The sequence below is a fragment of the Cyrtonyx montezumae genome, unplaced genomic scaffold (assembly GCF_038088225.1).
Source record: "Cyrtonyx montezumae isolate F1298 unplaced genomic scaffold, pur_monq_1.0 scaffold_3, whole genome shotgun sequence".
Classification (NCBI taxonomy): domain Eukaryota; kingdom Metazoa; phylum Chordata; class Aves; order Galliformes; family Odontophoridae; genus Cyrtonyx; species Cyrtonyx montezumae.
The window spans coordinates 136,853,341-136,872,040 of record NW_027072034.1 but is presented as its reverse complement, the minus strand read 5'-3'; the positions used below and the strand labels follow the sequence as shown (position 1 = coordinate 136,872,040).

The 18,700-nt window shown below is 44.9% G+C and overlaps 1 protein-coding gene across 1 annotated transcript in view; it reads right to left on the bottom strand.

Moving 5' to 3' along the window:
• The window catches only part of ST7 (suppression of tumorigenicity 7), a 124,645-nt gene extending 106,336 nt beyond the window's left edge, over window positions 1-18,309 (bottom strand). The window contains exon 1 of the mRNA XM_065743483.1: window positions 18,126-18,309. Coding sequence (XP_065599555.1) covers window positions 18,126-18,276 — 151 coding nt within the window. The 5' untranslated portion in view covers window positions 18,277-18,309. The remainder of the gene's footprint in view (window positions 1-18,125) is intronic.
• Between the last annotated feature and the right edge of the window lie 391 nt (window positions 18,310-18,700).

Below are 18,700 nucleotides of genomic sequence, written 5' to 3'. Positions count from 1 at the left end.
AATTTTGGGGCATAATTCAGTCTAGTGAAAAATATTTTTAAATAATGTGATTTATTTGTAACCAGAAAAGTGATCTTAGTAGTCACTGAAATTACTAGACGTTACTAAATTTAAACACAATGACTACATTTTCTTTTCTCCTCGTACAGAGCAACTGCTTGAATGGAGGATGCGAGCACTGCTGTGCAGAGATCGACAGAACCCCTCCCTCTGCCACCAGCTGCACGCTGAGCTGGAAAAAAACATAAATCTCAAACCAGACAAATGAATGCAATGTGAGCAATGGCCAAGAATCTGAAATACATATGATTTCTTTCACATACTGCAGCTCACCTGCATTTTATAAGCATTGCCACACTATCTATAGAAGGTGACTGAAGAGCTGCAGCGGCAGTAGAAACTGCAAGACTGAAATATCAGTGTTGTTTAGGTCTTGTCAGAGTTAAAGGAGAAGGGATGCTTCAGGTGTATGCAGAATAAAGAAAGAGAATGGCTAACAAGCAACTGTTCAATAAAATAAGGGACAAACTGAGAACTGTGCAAGAAAACAGGCTTTCTCAAAGCACAATTTATTTGCCAAAGTCACTATTAAAAGGTGATGCTGAAAGTCAAGAACCTAGCAGAACCCACAGCAGGAATCACAATGAGAATATCCAGAAAAGTATAAAGGGATTTGCTTATTTAGAGTTATTTCACATCTCCTGGTACTACTTGTGCTCAAAAAAATAAGACCTCGCCACCACTACTCCAAAAAATAAACATAAAAACCAGCCCCCGAAGTCCAAACCAGAGCTAGAAAAGCCCCCAGTGAATATTGTTGCAATGCACGTTCTGTGTGGTTTCTGGAGTACAGCCCAGTAGCATGCACAGCAGCCTTGCACCACTCTGAAACATCAAGAACACATTAAAAAACTGCTCTGCAGGTAATAGAAAATGGTGTGATGATTCCTAGACCAACCTGAAGCTTCAGCACGTGTTTCACTGCATCTGAACAGGAGACCCTCCATTCCTCACACAAGTTAGCAGATCCATCACACTCCCTCCACCCCCATGATGCTAGGTGAGAGCAGGGCAGTGCTCCAGCAGGTACTTCTGCCTTCGGGTTTGACACTGAGCTGTTCTCTCTGAGCTCCTGTCTTCCCTCTGTCCCTACCTGGGCAGGGACCTCAGGTGTGGGGCTTAGCAGCAGAGCAGACAAGTTCTGCCTAAGCAATAGGGGTAGAAATCATAACAAAGCCAAACAAGCATGTGGGATGTGCTGAAGCTAACTGAGAAACACAAAGTGAAAAGGCACTCTGTTGGTGGAGAAGGCACTGCTGCTTGGTAACCAGTGGGTGCCTGCCTCCAGCTCCCGAAAAAGCATCTCTCTGCCTCCCTTACACCAAACACACTGAATCTGATAGTGGGAAATGAATTTTCAGGACAATTAAACCCTATCCTTCCTACTCCTTTATCTTCAATCAAAGAACCTTTCCCAGGAAAGCAGACAGCCTTGTTGCAAGAATGAGTAGAGGAAATTAAAATAAATGCTAGCAAAGATGCAGTATTTTTTTATATTATCTGTGATGGCTCTTCAACTATTTCCCAGAGCACGCCACCATGAAAAGGAAGCTGTGTGTTCTGCCTCTTTACACTGAGCTGGATGCTAAAAAAATCATTGCAAATTAATTTTTAAAATTGTAGAACAGCAATACATAGATGTTGAGTCCTTGCTGTCTCATTGCCTGTGATCCTACACATGCTGTGCAGCCCCAAGGGGCCTCCAGGACAGAGCTGAAGCAATTTAAATGGAGGGGAAGAAGAGTGAGAGAAAGTTATTGCTGACTGAAGATCTGGAAAGCAAACAGGAACTGGACACTCAAGTGATACTGGATAATACTTGGGAAATGAACTGACACAGCAACATTATTGGGCTTTTCCTGTAGATACGAAGGATAGCTGTCCATGCAAAACAATCAGTAAGACTTTCTAATGTTTTATGTCTGCTTATATGTCTCAGTTTCAGATGTTACGACGCAATCGGAGAAATTCAGCTGTTAGAAGTAATTCCTCAGGAGGCTACTTTACAAACACATTTATTCTAATTCTTCTGACCTTGCTGTTGTTCACCAGGGGACAATGTGATGAGCTAAGGAAGGATGGGAGCTCGCCCACCACGGCTGATGCAGCAGTCAGCGTCCTTCCAAGTAGCATGTTATTTTATTCCTGTCTGAATGCCTGACTCTGCGACCTACTGTAGGGTACCTGCTTTAGCAGGGGAGTTGGCCTCCTAAGGTCCCTTCCAACCCCTGCAGTTCTAAGATTCTGTGAAATGCAACAGAGGACAAGGCTGAAAGGTGTAAAGAAATACAGTAAGAAATGACTCACTGGAACAGAGCACTTAGAACTAAGCCCCTACACTCAATGAGAGCTGCTGGTGGCCATACAAATTGATTTCTTTTTATTTTATTTTGGAAATCTCTCTAAAATTTAATCTACAGCACTGTCTTGACATACAGTGACTGAATACTTTTGTGCTATTTATGAATATTTGCTATAAAAGAACATCACAGCTGAAACTGCTACTAATAAAATTCTCTGCAGACACCTGAAATCATTTCTACCTAATGGCTGATGGTGAGCCTCTCTGGGTTGTCTTTCTCCTACCACCACACACACAAATCAATTTAGTAACCACAAAGCAGGTGGGACCAAGCATTAAAGAACACTGAGACCTGTTTGTCACCTTGCAACCTGTTCTAAATCGTGCTTGAATGCTGTCTGTCATCTTCTGTCACTCACACCTGTCTTTGGGCTACCTGGATTGATCAGGAAGAGCTGGGAGCTAGCATTCAGCACCCAACCATATAAAGCACCAGAACCTCAATCTTGTTGAAACCCCCCAGGTTAAACCCAGTGAAAGAGAAGTGCTGTATTCCAGAGGAATCCAGTCCTGAGGAGTGTGCTTTAACTGGGCAGCTGCAAACAGTTGCATACTCCTATTTTTAAATGATGCCACTGTGCATACACAAGAAATCTACAGTAGTCCAGAGCAAGTACACAAAGCAGTCAGAGACAAAACAGAATGAACAGAGCTACACCTTGGTTGATTAATTACAAATAAATAAATAAACAAACATTCTCTTAAACAATTATATTAGCAAAGCAGACATAAGCATACAAAAAAAACCAAAACAACCAAACATAGTGAAATATTTCCTAGCAAATCCCTGATAAAAATGAGCAGCTTAAATATTCTTCTTGTATAAATAACAGGGTCATTTTTTCAGTCTTGCATCAGTGTCTGTATTTACAGATGCCTTCAAGGTCAGCTGTATTGGGAAAAGAATAAACAAACAGAAAGTAGCCACCACCTTCAATTTGTTTGCATACATACATAAACAAAAAATTGCTCAGAGATGATTCATGAGATCTACCTAACAACAAGTGAGCAGAAGATGAACCTTCACAACATGAGGCTGGTTTTGCTGGTTGCATGGAATAAGTCAGCTGGAGTCAGCCTGTGCCTTCCAGTGGGCTACAGGAGGGCATCCCTGGCTGCTAACTGTCCTTTCAGAACCGCCCAGTGAAGTTCTCCTGTACCTTCAGTAGGACAGGCAGTGAGCTTCAACCTGTCAAAGTGCCTCATGAGCTCAGAGCCAGGCAGGCAGCTGTCATCTCCCCATCTCCTTCCATGAAAAGGCCCCACTGCTGTCCTCAAGTCCCCAGCATGGCACACAGATGTAGTTTGTCACCACAACTGATTCAAATTCACAGCACAGCTTATTTTGCAATAACCTTTCCAGGTAGATGAGTTTCAGATATCTTTAGTCAACAACCATCCTTCTAATCCTGCATTTTCCATTTTCTGCCCTACTTAAAATAATTCAGCTTCACTGTGGCCACCACAGTCCCTTCAGTTCACCACGGCCGAGGACCTGGCTCTCGTGAACCTCGCCTTGCAGCTGATCTTACAAAAGCAATCCAGAGGACCACCACACAGGCAGGCTTCTGAAGGACAATGATGGATCACATCTGCCTTACAACTACATCAGTAGTAGGATGACCTTACAAGCCCTGCTTGTTGCTATGTATCAGCACCCAACTACCTACACATTTTCAGCAGTGCAAGATTTGGTGCAGTGTGACCGCTGAGAATCTCTGCATGCACAGAGAGGGCCCAGCCCACTGACAGGTCTGCAGCACGAGGGTGTACTCTGGCGTGTGTGCATGTGGATGCTAACAGAAACAGATGGCAATGACAGATGCACGGAGACCTCAGCTCTTCCAGACTACATTTCCCACAGGCCACTGGCTGCTTCTCGTGTCACCAGATTCCTTGCGTGTCTTTATCAGGATGCCCTCTAGTGCAGAACGTGGAGATGGACTATTCCACTTCTGACCACACTACTGATTTATCAGATGCAAAACCTACTTAAGGCAGCACTGGCACTGCAGCTGAGCCCTGCAGGCTGCCCTGCTAACGGATGAAATGGGAGTGAACTGGCAAAGACAAAGGAAATCCCTACAAACACTGCCCTCTAACAAAGGCTTATCTGACCGTTCCTATCTAAACAGCAGCCACCAGGGAATGGGAGCAGCAGAACTGCAAGTGCTGTGGGTGCTACTTAGTTCTCTGCGTGAGAAAATCTGCTGAACTTAAACTGTAATTTCATAAGCAAATACAGTGAATCATACAATGAACAAACTTACCTTCAACCACAACACACCAAGCAGTAGCAATCTCTGTAAACAAACATGCGGTTTATATCATTCACTGTGAATTAAGAACAGAATCCAAAGTTCAGATCATTTTCATCTGCTGTCATGAAGTGTTGCAATCCCATATCAGAAGGCCACATATGTTTGAGAATAAAGTCAAGGACCTGAATCAGCCAACACTCCTCTTGTTGAACTGCAGATTAGGATTCACAGAAGCCTACCATAGCAAAACCAGATTTATTTCAACTGGCTTGCATTTTTTTCTTTTTTATGGTGCTGTCATATCTCTCATTAATATTAACTTTTATTCAAATCTGATAACATAACCTCCTGCAAATCAGCAGTAAAACATGCTGGACTTAATCACAGTAGCATATGGGTAAAAGAGAATATTGTGTATATATAAGTATCGCATACCTGACGATTTTCTTACAGCTAGCAAAGTCCATTCTGGTTTATTACTATGCCTATGACATCAAACATATAAAGAAGTGCATGTTAATAAGTAAAACAGTGGCTGACTAAAGCAAACAGGTAATGAAACAGCACAGGTGCTTCTGAAAACATTACCCCATAGGTGTGAATCCAGGCTGTTGGCTCAAAATACATGCACCAAACAAATCAACACCATGAAATGGAAAAGGGAAGATACTTCTAATACCACCTTATTTATACCTTAAAGATCAAAGTGTGATAAAAATCTAAGGAGGGAGGGGGAGAAGGAGAGAACAAAGCCCTTGTTATCCAGGAGCTGAGGGGTGGGCTCAGGCACCCCTGGTGGAACAAAGCTGCAGGGTGCTGCTTCCCCCTGCAAATAAACACACATCTGAAGAGCAGCAGGGACCATCCTGCACAGACACATTACTGCCAACTTCGCCACCTTAACGCACAGCTGATCTTCCACCCCACCTTGTGCAAGGAGAGGTCTCAAAGGGCTGAGCAGAGGGCTCCGGGCCCCATGGCCTCCTCTGCAGAGAGAGAGCTTTGGGAGAAAGTGCTGCATGAAGCCACGGTGCTCCTGGTGTTGTTCTCCCTTAAATACTTCACATTAGTTTGGAAAAGAAGCCCAAAATTAAACAAGAGAGCTTTTGGCAGGCCTCTTTCTATTCATTCACTGTTTATTATCGATTTTTGTGCCTGTGCAGAAGGATCACATGCACATGTGTTAGGAAGGGGACTACTACAGTTTACAGTGTATGTAAGCGAGCTAAATGGAATCTCTGTGGGTTCTCTCTGTGGCTGTTTTTCCTTTTGTCTGTGTTTGTTGTTTCTGTACAGTGCTCACCCTGGGATAAACCAAAGCTCCTCCACAGTTCTCAAGGTCTACTGCAAAGAGTGCTCCAGACTGAGAACCTGTGCTCCCTGAGTGGGACCCAATGCTCCTTATGAGTCTCTTCCAACTCAGGATACTTTATGATTCCTGAGCAAAATCTACATTAGTGGACTGGAGAAAACCCACCAAACTGGCTTCTAACAGCCCCAGTATAAAGTGAGAGTATAAATGCATTTGTGTGTGGCACAGCAAGAACTCCACCATACATAGAGAAGAACAGATTTATAATGAAGATATTGAAGAATATGCAAATTCTTCAGCCCTGCATTGCTAGCTCTCCTACAGCAAGCAAGTGATGCTGATGCATTTAGCAACATCATGCAGGAGCAGTCATGACTGACGCAGCATTTGCAGAGATGTGCATTTACAGATCTATGATTAGTCAGAATCCTAAATAAAATAAAAGTTATCCATTAATAAAGATGTTGTTCCAATATTAATAATTGCCTGCAGTCGAATTAGGAATTGTGGGTCTACCTAAGCTGCCCAAGAGCAGAACATTACTCCAGGCACCCAAACTCTCCAGCTGAGTAATTTTCCAGTTACCAGGTTTATTTCACATGGTATAAATTAGTCATGTTGTTAGAAAGCTCACAGAGTTTAGAAAGACGCGTGGGATGACAGCTGATCACAACTCTTTAAACATAAAAGCATCAGAGAAACTGCGGTTCAGGCTTAGATAAGCAGGCTTTTTCTAACACACAGTACACACCACCCACCCATATTTAACACAGCTGCTCTGCGCTGCTGTCGGTTCTCAGTTTTGTGATACCTGTGACGTCCCACAGTATGGCAGCAAATGTGCACAGGTGCATTTCAAGTGTCTGGGAGGTGCCTGGGAGCTATTTGTGCTGAGCAGTCTCCCCTAGAAGAGCCTCGTGTCAAAAACCTCTACAGGGGCAACACAGTCATTTCATTACGAGTCAGTAGGAGCTCTGCCGACTACTTCAAAGAGCCCCAAACCTCAACAGACTGGCTGAAAATAACTGTGGAAAGTTAAATTATATTTCTTCCTTGCAGATACTCATCTATGAGTCGATGCTTTAAAATGAAGCAACATCAGCTCTGCATACACAGCGCACGTAAGACCCAGGATGTCCAAACTTTCCCCTCTGCTTTGAGGGAGGACAAAAAGCACAGAAATACATTTGTATTTGCTGAAGTCAGACAGAACTATCTCTCAAGGGTTGTCTGAACTCATGCATTACGCATCAAAATAAACCCACCAAGCCAGCAGGACTATTCCAGCAAGGTCAAGAATGAGATGGTAAGGCGAGCAGAGTGCAGCAGTCTCCAAAACGAAAGGAATCCCCACTTCACTTCTGAACGTGAACAAAACTGTTGTACATGGAGGGAAATCTGAAGTGCAAGAAAATTAGTGTTGTGGTAAGAGGAACAGAGACATAATTCAAAGAGCGTAGCACATTCAAAACGAATGGGAACACATGTGAATGATCTCACTGAAAGATGTGGCATTTGAAAAATGAAGCCCAGTTGTAAGGCAGTTGTAATAAACTGATGAAATCCCCCCAGACGATGCCAGAAAGCCTCAAATTTCTCTATTTAGGACACTGACCCACGCTATGACACTACTGACAAAGCAGCGCATGTGAAACTTCAGAATACTGAAGATCGCAGTACATTAAGCAATCAAAAAACTGCAAACGAAAAACTGGATGAAATGAAAAATAAATAAATCATGCCAGACCAACCAGATGCACTTCTTAATTGAAAAGTTTTCCAGCCGAGAAAAGTGAGTAGCTCCAAACTGTGTGGATTTCAGTATTTGACACGGTGACACAGGAAGTTAGTTGAAGCAGGAGACACGGGGAACATGGAGGAACATGCTGTCCTCCAAGAGAGAAGGCCACAGCTTGTGGGGAAGCACTGTGGTACAAAGAGATGCTAATGAAGCTGTCAGCCAAACCTTACTGAGTATTTTCATTACCAAAACCAGAAGGGTGCAGGAGAAGAATGGTACAAGCTGGCAAGACAGAGAGAAATGATACGTTGCGCAGGGAGAAGCAGAGGCCACACAAGCTGCAATGAAATAAAGTGGATGAAAGTTAACAGTGTGAATTGCAGAACAGCAAGAGCTGCATCCAGATGCACTACATGACCACAGCACTACCACCACTCTCTGAGGAGATGCTGACACTAAAAGGTAGTTTAACCACTTAAATACATGGTAAAATATTATATATAGAAAGCAGTTAACAGAGCCTTATCTTGGAATACTATGTACAATGCCTGCTACCCAATTATGAAATGGATGGAAAACTGAAACAGGTCAGGTGTGACTAGCATGAACAAGGAAATACAGAAATTTTATGAGAGCAGGCCAGGGCAACTTAAAGGAGGGAAATATCCACGTGAATACACTGGGGAGCAATTCTTGGAGCAGCCCCACCAGTTTCAAAGCTACGAGAGCTGTCACAAGCACAACCCCATACAAACCAGTCATGACTATGTTGGGCTGGAATTACAACAAGGTTTCTGACCACCACCAGAGCAATCAAGCTGTGGAAAAATCTCCCAGCACAGTGGGTTATGGGAAGGTGGGTAAACTGACTAAGGACTGCAGTCACTGACCCAGAGAGCCCTCTCCAGCTCTTTATTTCCACACAACACAGTTCCTGCATCATCACAGAAGGAAGTGGGCTGGGAAACAACAATGGCTTTAGGGGCTGCTGTTAACACAGCTGCGGTCAGCAGATTAAAAGAGAAGGGTCTTGGCAATTTTCTTAGAGAGAAATTCAAGTTAATATGTAGGACAATACCTACTGCCAAGGAGATCTTGCACTTGTATCACTCTTCCTCGGTCCTAAGCCAAAGAGTGTATGGACCAACACAGGGACCTATCGCAGGAGCCCACTCTGAGCAGGCAGATGGCTCCATGAAGCCAAGCTCTGCCATGTCATTGAATGGCTTAGGTTGGAGTGGGCTTTAAAGATCACTTAGACCCAACCCCCTGCCATGGGCAGGGCTGCACAAGGGGCTGAGGCCAGCTGTGCTCCTGCAGCAGGTCCGGGCCAACTTTCTTTTGGAAACTGGAGGAAATTACCAGTCTGGAACTCTTAACGCTGAGTTCTGTGCAAGATCTACCAGGCAGGCATGCTGCTATCGAGTTTACTTCAGAATTAAAAATAGCAGGAGAAAATACATGCGGAAGATCAAGCGTGCTAATAGATCATATAACCTCGCACCAGACCAAGCCGTGCTGTAAACAATTTGCAGCATAAAACGTACAGGAACTGCCATCAAAACATTTATTTACACAAAACCCAATAATTACAGCAGTCTCAGGTTGCAGGCACGTTTTCTTGAGAAATACAACGGCCTTACAAAATAAACCAACACCAGCAATAACATTTCTTGTGCTTTAAATTTGATCTTCAAGAGCCTCGCTGCTGGGCACAAGAACTAACACAGCAGCCTAACAGGCTTGACATTTAATAAGCTGAGTTTATTTCTAGAAAGTGAGCTGGAAATTAAATCTCCTGCTTACATCTTAGGGTTCGCAAGAGGAATCCTAAGATGACTGCATTTCATTTTTGCCCTATAGCTTTTATCCTTCTACTAATTGGTGTATTTAAGCGCACTTAATCATTTCTGCACTGAATTCACCGCCGCGATAAATCTCCAATTTAGACTACGCAACAATAAATCTTTGTCTTCTCTTAGCAGCTGGCAAGTTTTGATTTGGACTTTGAATTTAGATCGTCTCCTCGGGCTTAACAGTAACAACTTGTTTGTTCTGCCTCCTGAAAGCATGACATTAACTCTGCTCTTTAGATGTATTAGCGCTGCTTAAGCGCAGTGTTCTCGGTGCTAAAATCAGTTGCCCTTCTGTAGTGCCAGGCTAAGAAACACAACAAAACCAATTAGTCTGTGCTGGAGGCTTACAAAGCAACTTTCACTCATTAGTATTTACACAGCGTCACTGGGCCACATGACCCTTTGCAGGCACGAGGACGAGCTCGAGTTTATAATACAATCTTTCAATAGATGCCTCCAGTGCCACAAAGAGCTAATTTAAAAACAGGTGGAATGGGGCTCTGACAATTTACAGAGGAAGAACGCTCCCACTAATACCTTGTTGTTTGCCAGAGGACCAAGTTTGGTCTTATCTTTAATTCTTTGACAAATGCCCTGAAAACCTTCTGGAAGTAGCTCCTGTAAAAATATCTACATTAGATGTGATCACAAAACAACAAAGGGGAAAACTGTTTCTGGATGGAGAAGGGGACTCTACCCCCAGAGGCCTCCTGGTAGGCACTCCTGGTAGTACCCTGATAAGCTGTTTAGCCCCCATCTGTAAGACTTCACACACATTATTACGACCTTTTCAGTACAGCCCGGGACTTGTGCTTGCAGAACAAATCATGTCATTAAAGATTTGCAGGATCAAAGTCTCATTTCCCTGTGCCTTAGTTCTTCCTGTGCACTTCAATACAGCTGCATTTGACATACTTGCAGATCCTGGGAGAAGGGCCTCATTTTGTTAAATATAAAACACCTACTTAAACAACTCGCTGTGTGATAAAAGGCTGAATTGTACAGCAGTTGCACCAAGTTGAGAAAGACTGCATCTTCATAACTTCCTGGCTACGATGTTTGCTTTTGTAGACTTGAGCCCAGAAGAAACTGCAAGCTTACCCAATGTATGCTGCCACTTAAGTTGCTTTATTTGCTTTGCCACTTGCCAACAAGACAAACAGCTCTTTCTGTTTTACAAGGCACAGCTTTAACACCGAGCTTGTCAGCTGACCCAGCAGCACTGGGCCTTGGGGTGCAGAAGCACTGCAGCCACCAGCACAGCGTACCTGCACTCAGGAAACGACCACTTTCAGGTGTTGTTTTTTTAGATTTCCACATGACAGTGTCTATACTGCTCAGCTCTGCTTATTGCAGGCCATGAGGTTTCACTCCGTTAGCTCTTTCTGGGGCACAGCAGCATTTGTCACACTGACAGTCTCAATGCAAAAAAACCAAACCAAAACAAACAAACAAAAAAAAATGAAGCTGCAAAGCTTGCCATAGTAGTTAGGTCCAAATGCAGACGTCTTCAAGACTTTGTGTTAAAAACATCAAGTATGAATTCCACAGGACTCAGCTTGTAGCCACCCAGTTTTGGAGTATTTGTCTCCTCTACTGTAAAGACATTAGCATCTTCTATTTTCTTCCCACGATGCAGCTTAGACTCATCAACCACATACCAGTATACTATTCCCATTAGTGAATTGCACTCAGAATGTCTCGCAGCAAGGCTTATTCCTCAGACCTGGCCTCAGTTCCACTAAATGTAAGATACATAATGTCTGAATACTTTGGAAGCTGCCTAGATATTTGCCAACTGGGTTCTGGCTCTCACTCCTCCACAGCGACAGTCAAGTTGACTCTACGGCTTTTCTAATGGTTAGCTGAACGGTTTGAGCTTCCTTACTCCATCAGTGTAAGGTGTTCTTTCTGTAGTTATTTTCAGAGATTGCTGCAATTTTCCAAATCAGTTTTAAAACAGAGACCTACCATTCCCCCCAAACAGTTTTGCCTCTCGGGTGGCAACAGCATCCCCCTAATTCCTGCCAGCTGCTGATCCAGAGGCAGGCACTGACAGCGCAGAGCACTTCTTGTCTTTCATAGATGCAAACCGACTACACAGATTTCTGTGTTTACACCTTGCTTTATGAAATAACCACCAGAAAAACATGAAATAATCACCAGAAAAACAAATTCTCTAAATTTGCAATCACAGTCTTTGCAGGGCTGCTCAGACAATTAGAACCAAAAATCCATGTGAACAATGAGGCTTATGTTCTTTCAGGATAAATTTACACTGGTGCTCAGTGAGTGCTTTGGAAAATCCCACTACAGATACGCGCTTCTAGGAGCACTTCTGAAAATGTTCATCAACAGATGGAGAGTATTAGGCTCCATTTAGAAGCTTACATTTCAACTCAGCAGTCGCCCACCAGCAGTGTTACAGCACATTCACTCAAGATTTTATCAAAAAATATTTTGGAGGCTCTGTCTTACATATTTCCCTTGAAACGCTAACTGCAGATCTTCTAGAAGTTTTGTAAGCAGGAAGCCAATTGCTTAAAGAAGTACTTTTGGAAAACCTTAACGTTTGTTACAGACCTCTCTTGTTTCCTGCATTTGACACTGACAAAAAACTTAATTTTGATCGAATAAAAACCAAATTCCTGAAGAAACAGCAAAATCTGTAGAAAACCAGTGTTCTCCTGTGTCACTGCATGCTGTGTCCAATTGGGGATTGACCTAACAGGTTCTGCTGGGGCTTTGCCCCCCATTTCACTGCAACAATGCCAGGCGTAGTGAGTAAAGAATTTTGTCATACCTAACATTGTTTTTATTCATTTCCACAAAAATTAAAAGGAGAATCATTCCACACTGAAGATGTACAGGCAAAAAACGGTTTAAATCCACTGCAAAACAGCCTCTTGCATATTATAAGTTCATAAGTTCATAAGTTCATAAGGTTGGAAAGGACCTATAAGATCATCTAGTCCAACCATCCTCCTATCACTATCTCTACCCAACTACTAAATTAAGTCCTTAAGCACCTCATCTAAACGCTTCTTGAACAGCGCTAGGGATGGTGCCTCAACCACCTCCCTAGGCAGGCCATTCCAGTGCCTGACCACTCTTTCAGAAAAGAAATGCTTCCTGAGGTCTAATCTAAATCTTCCCTGGCGCAACTTGTGGCCATTCCCTCTCGTCCTGTCATTACTTATCAGGGAGAAGAGGCCTACCCCCTCCTCACCACAACCCCCCTTCAGGAAGTGGTAGAGTGCTATAAGGTCTCCTCTGAGCCTCCTCTTCTCCAGACTAAACAATCCCAGCTCCCTCAGCCGCTCCTCATAAGACTTGTGCTCCAGGCCCCTCACCAGTTTTGTTGCCCTTCTCTGAACACGCTCCAGGGCCTCAATGTCCTTCTTAGCCTATACCTTGACAACTTTTTCTCCTCCCTCCCAGAACACATACAAAAAAGTAACACCAAAGAAATCTCTGGTGTTCAACTGTGCAACAGCTACCATCTTCACTAGACTGTCACCAATACAGCTGCAGATGGAGGCTGACAGTAAGCAAAACAAGATTTACTTTAATTCCATTAGGACTGCAGGAAAGTAGGAACAGTATTTAGGGAATACTTACATTCTGAGAAATATAGAAATTAAAGATAGGTAATTTGGAGCCAGGGGATCAGTAGCACTGTAACAAACTGTAGCTGTCCACATCTGAAATCTATATACATGGAATTAATGCCAACCTTGTCAGAACAGTCATGTAGTTAAAATGTTACTTCCAACAGTCCAGTTCATACAAAAAGAAATCAACACCGCACTTTCATGGAGTTAATAATTTATACATCTACTTTTGGTGGTATCTGAATTTTGTTCCGAGTTGCCTGTTGTCACAACACCACATTATTTTCTGTAGTTGACACCGTAAACACTGCCAAGGAAAGCCATCCTCATAAGGAAAGCTGGCTTTGAAAGGCTGAGCAACTAGCAGCAGGGCCTGAACCTTAACTGTCCTGCTCCTTTCAAACGGAGTTGTTCCCTCCTTTTTAATCCGTTTGCAACTCCCTGGTCTTTGTCAGGTTAATCTTTTTCAATCCTAATGCTTAACTTCCCAGGCTTAAATTTATGAGCAGGAACAATACCTCCTGATCACACTGTCCGGACACTATCACAGCAGACACACTGACAGTATGTGCTCTGGGCAGCTCTGCGAGGGGCACGGGGACAGCCCAGATCGCTGCTCCCTGCATCCCCAAGCCCTGCAGAAGCCAAGGTCCTGGCTCCATGTGGGGCCACCCAAAATTAAATTCAAACCCTATGTCTGAGAGTGCTGTCCGAACACCTGTTGAACTCCGGCATCTTGGTGCTGTGCCCACAGCCCTGGGCAGCCTGTTCTGGTGGCTGACCGCCCTCTGGTGCAGAACCATTTCCTGACCCCCAGCTGCCCCTCCCCTGACACAGCTCCACACCATTCCCTCGGGTCCTGGTGCTGTCTCCAGAACCCCAGGTATAATTTCCTGGAGTTACTACTGCACCAATGCTGAGTACAGATCTGCAAGATCAGGACAGCAATGGAAAATCAGAAAGACTACATGAGCAGTCACTGGCACCCCAAAGGCAGCACATCCAAAACCTGAGAGGAGTGCTCCATCTGCTCACACCTCATCCATTCATCTCCTGCAGTATTCCTGCATACAGAATCACACACCGCTTTCCTGCTTGGTTAAATTCTGGATAGCTTGGGTAAAATGAGGGTTCAGTGAGACAGATTTACTGCACTGGTCCAAGTACTTTATTTATCTAAGCCTCTGTTACACACACATCAGTGAATGTACTGTAGCTGGACCGGATTCCTGCAGGCCCTGGCTGCCTGAAAAGCTGTCAGTTCTGTGTCTTCAAAAACACTCTTGGATGAAAAGAAAGTGTTTTCCTAATTTTACAGAGAACAGAGGAACACTTTGAACACGTCTGCTCGGCTCTCCTGCCCGCTCACGCACAAAACCTGGCTGTAACTGAGTAATCTGCTGCTGGCTAGTGTTACAGCACGGTGCACACCAGCCTCTTTCTTCCCCTCTCCAGATGGCTGGCACCGGGCACGGCATTTAAGGCTCTGGGCTCCAAGGGAATCCTATTACACATGGTCACAGAACCCACGGAATTAAAGTCCTCAGTAATTATTTCAGTAGGATCATCAGAATTAAAAAAAAAAAAAAAAGGAAAAACATTAGCGTGCCTCAGAAGCCAACTCTGTCACAATGAGCAGCTCTCAGCTGAGGCAACGTGCTCCTGCTCCTCTGTTCTCACATCCATGACTTCAGAACAACATCCCTCACTTTCTCACACCACCAGTTTCTGACCCCTCTTCCCTCCTGGAAGCTGAGCCAGGCTGCCCCAGTTCAGCTAAGCAGGATGTACTGAGCAAAGCTGGTATCACAACACAGACACCCACAAAGATACACCAGTTCATTCCTACAGGTTATTCACACTTTTTGGAAACTGAGTTCCCAGTTTCTCTCCCGTCTTCAACCCACAAACCCTTCCTGTCTGCCCTGTCACTAGCAGGCTGCAGTCAACCTGTCCTACTACTGCACTTCAGAAGGTTAAATAGAATAGTCAGAAACCTCGACTTTTGGGCTGCTCTCCTTAGGACATGAACAAAAAGGCAAAATTATGTCAGGAAAAAAACGAGCAGGGCTGCACATTTTTATAAGAGGTGTGTCCTGTTTCAGATTAATGTGGCATTCAGAAATTGTGCGAGTGCCAGCATGGAAGAAAAATACAGCACATTCATTATATAAAGAAATCATGTTTATTTTAGATTTTTTTTAGTAAGATGGTAACATCCGCTTCCTTAATTACTTATTCTGTGTTTAATATTTTAACCTGACATGTTAAGTCTGCTCAATTGCTTCCTGCTAAATGGTATAATACAGCCATAATAGCTCAAACATTTCTATTCATAAAGGACTTGATGATTTCATTTGTGCAACAAGTTTCAATTAAATTCCAAAAACTTTGAAGCACGAAAATTACATTTAAAGCAAACTTTTTGAATATGACTGAGTAGATTTCTCCTCGATTATTTCGCGGTAGTCCACGCTCCGCAGAGGGCACTTGCCCACAACTGCAAAGATTTCCAAGCCTGCAAACCAAATTGCACAAAGGATAACCGACTTGTGCTTCCAGCTTGGCCAGAGCCATAAAATGCTCAGGGCAAGCACATGTGCCCAACAACAAAAGCGGAGAAGTAGCCTACACTTGATCTTCATAAAATGTAAAGCTAGAATTGACCGCTGGACTATTTGGTGCAGCCTCCCTTGATTACTTTGACCACTGAGGCTGCCCAGACTATTGCACAAGCTCTCGCTGAAAACCCATTCAGCACTGGATGGAAACCAGTGACTCTTATTTTGCCATCTGATTTGAAGACTTCCAGAAATTAGAAACCCAAGGGTTTCTTTAGCAGCTGATCCACAGTTTATTAAAAATTAATGACTTTTTATGACTAAACTGAGCTTGCCCTCTACTTCTAGCCACCAATTCTACTTCTTCTTTCCATGCCTAGAAGGCAGCTTATTTCTCCCCACAACAGTAACACTTTATGGTAACCTAGTCATCTCGCAGTCAGCATCTCTTTCTCTAATTCATATCCGCAGCCCTTAAGCCATTTTTGCTACCTCCTCCAGGTTTTCAACTTCCTCTTAAAAACACCTGATACCACACATGGAAAAACAATATCACACCGACACACTCAGCCTCAGAAATAACATTACCCTGGATGGAAACCCTTGTGTATATACCACAGCAGCCCTTCATAACACAGCAACCAACTGCAGGGGCTATTCCATGAGGGGCAAACCACACATTTGCCCCATTCCATGAGGGGCAAAATGAGAGAGGGACTGCGTTTCTCTTCTTGTCTGCCTCAGTCTGCAACTGGTGGTGCTGAAAACCATTTTGCTTGACTGACCTCCGTTCACCAGCAGATTTAGATCTTTGTGGGAAAACACCCAGTCATTGTTTTGAATCACCTTCTTACTTCTCACGCCATCCAGAAGTTGTGCTAGCAGTGCTTATACCTTGATTTTCATGTTACTGAGATAAATGCAATTGCAGCTGAGCTGGTGTGAGCTTCTGTGAGATTGTGAGAAACCCTACCCCACTGACAACATACTGTTGCAAAGCCATAAAGAATCTGATGGGTTTTAATTTGTTCACAAAAGCTTTAAAAAAAAATTAAAAAATAAAAAATAATAAAAATCCCAACACCATCACCACCAACAAAAAGTCCCTATTATTGCCAGGGCTGAATTTTCAATAAATGGCTTTCAGGAACAGATGATGCATTAAGGCCATACTGAACCTATTGTTCTCCCATCGTAACAATCTTTCATCACACACTTTGGGACTCATTGGTAATTTCTTCAGCCTTTTCAACTGAAAAAAATAACTGTTAAAAAGAAACAACTTCAAGATAAAGACACAGCTGCCCAACAGACTGGATAACAACACGATGCTTATGCTGACTCTGTCTAACATACTGCCTTAGGTCTTAACAGCTGAAGCAAAGTCCAACTGCAACAGTGATGACCTTCCAGCAGACCGCATGCTTATGGTTCTTCATAATCCAGAAGAACAACCCAGTATCTCATTTTTGCCAGAAACAGAATCAATGCTGTTAAAAAAAATCTTACAATGTAAACTGTGCAGGAGAATGTATCAGTTCCATTTTGTGTATTTCCCTGACCCAACATACATCAATAGCCATTGTCTTCATCCTTGACAAAAACCAAGGCACACACACACCCTGCTCCTAAGAATCCATGCAGAAGGGATGAGCTGCCCTGCAACGTACTGCAGGCTCCTATTCACACACTGTACACTGGAGATAAGTATGCCGCTGGAAAGAGCCAAGAGTGGGCACACAGGGGATGCAAATTGCTTTTGGTTGTTACAGCTTCGGCTTTCTGAATTAAACACACTGCATGCATTTCTGCCCATGCACCCGAAATCCTGTTATCCTCACAGAGAAAGAATGAAATGGTGAGGGGAAAGCAGCAGTTTTGTTTTTTGCCATTCCCACGTGAAGAGCGGCACAAATAGCCTGAGCCAACACCTGAGCCTCGGAGGTACAACTCTCCGCACGGAGGGCTTACTCATCGAGACATCTGCCTGCTCCTGGGGCAGGAGGGACGCGGGAAGCACAGCGTGAAACAAACTCCAGGCGACAGCAAAGTTCAGCCGGCAGCAGCCCGCCCCGCGCTCACCAGGCGATCTTTGCCCTCTACCTGCGCTCCCAGCGGGCACGGAGGAGGGGAAAGCTCGAGCCGCGTACCCCGCAGCAGCGGCACACGGAACGAGCCGAGCGTTCTGCCGCTGCCCCACAGAGCTCTCGGGGCGCCCGCTGCCGCTGCCCGCACGGCACGGAGCGGCGGGCAGGCCCCGGGCCCGGGCCCGGCCGCGGCAGGGCCGCGCTCCGCTCTCGTTTCCCGCGGGGTCGGCGCCCGGGGCGGGGGCCGCCTGGCGGCGGGCGGGCGCCGTACCTGTGCTCAGGTTGTCATTGATCTTCAGCGGCACCCGCAGGATGTACACCAGGAAGAGCATGATGAAGAACCACAGCGTCCACAGATACGTCCACGACCAGACGATGCAAGACTTGAGCTGCTCCAGAAAGCCCGTCCCGGCTTCAGCCATGTTTTTGAAGGGGAAAAAAAAAAAAAAAAAACAACAAAAAACCAAACCCAAAAGCACGCAGACCCCACCGCGCTCCCTGCTGCCGCGGGGCTACGGCTCACGGCCGCGAAATGGACTCCTCGGCGCGGCCCGAGCCCGGCAGCAGCGCGCGGCGGAGCGCGGGTCGGTCCCGGCCGGGGGCGGGGAAGGCAGAGCGCGGCCCCGCGAGCCCCGGCACGGCCACGTGCTGCGAGGCGGCCCCGGGCCGCCCCCGGACCGCGGGGGGAGCGCGGCGGGCGGCGGCCGCGCGGGGAAACGCGGCGGAGCGGAGGGAGGCGGCGATTGACTGCAGGAGCGGGGAGGGAAGAGCCGCGCACACCGCAGCTTGTTTGTCGGCTTTGCGCGAGGATTTCAGCCCGTGTGTTTTCGCAGGGACACATTTCTA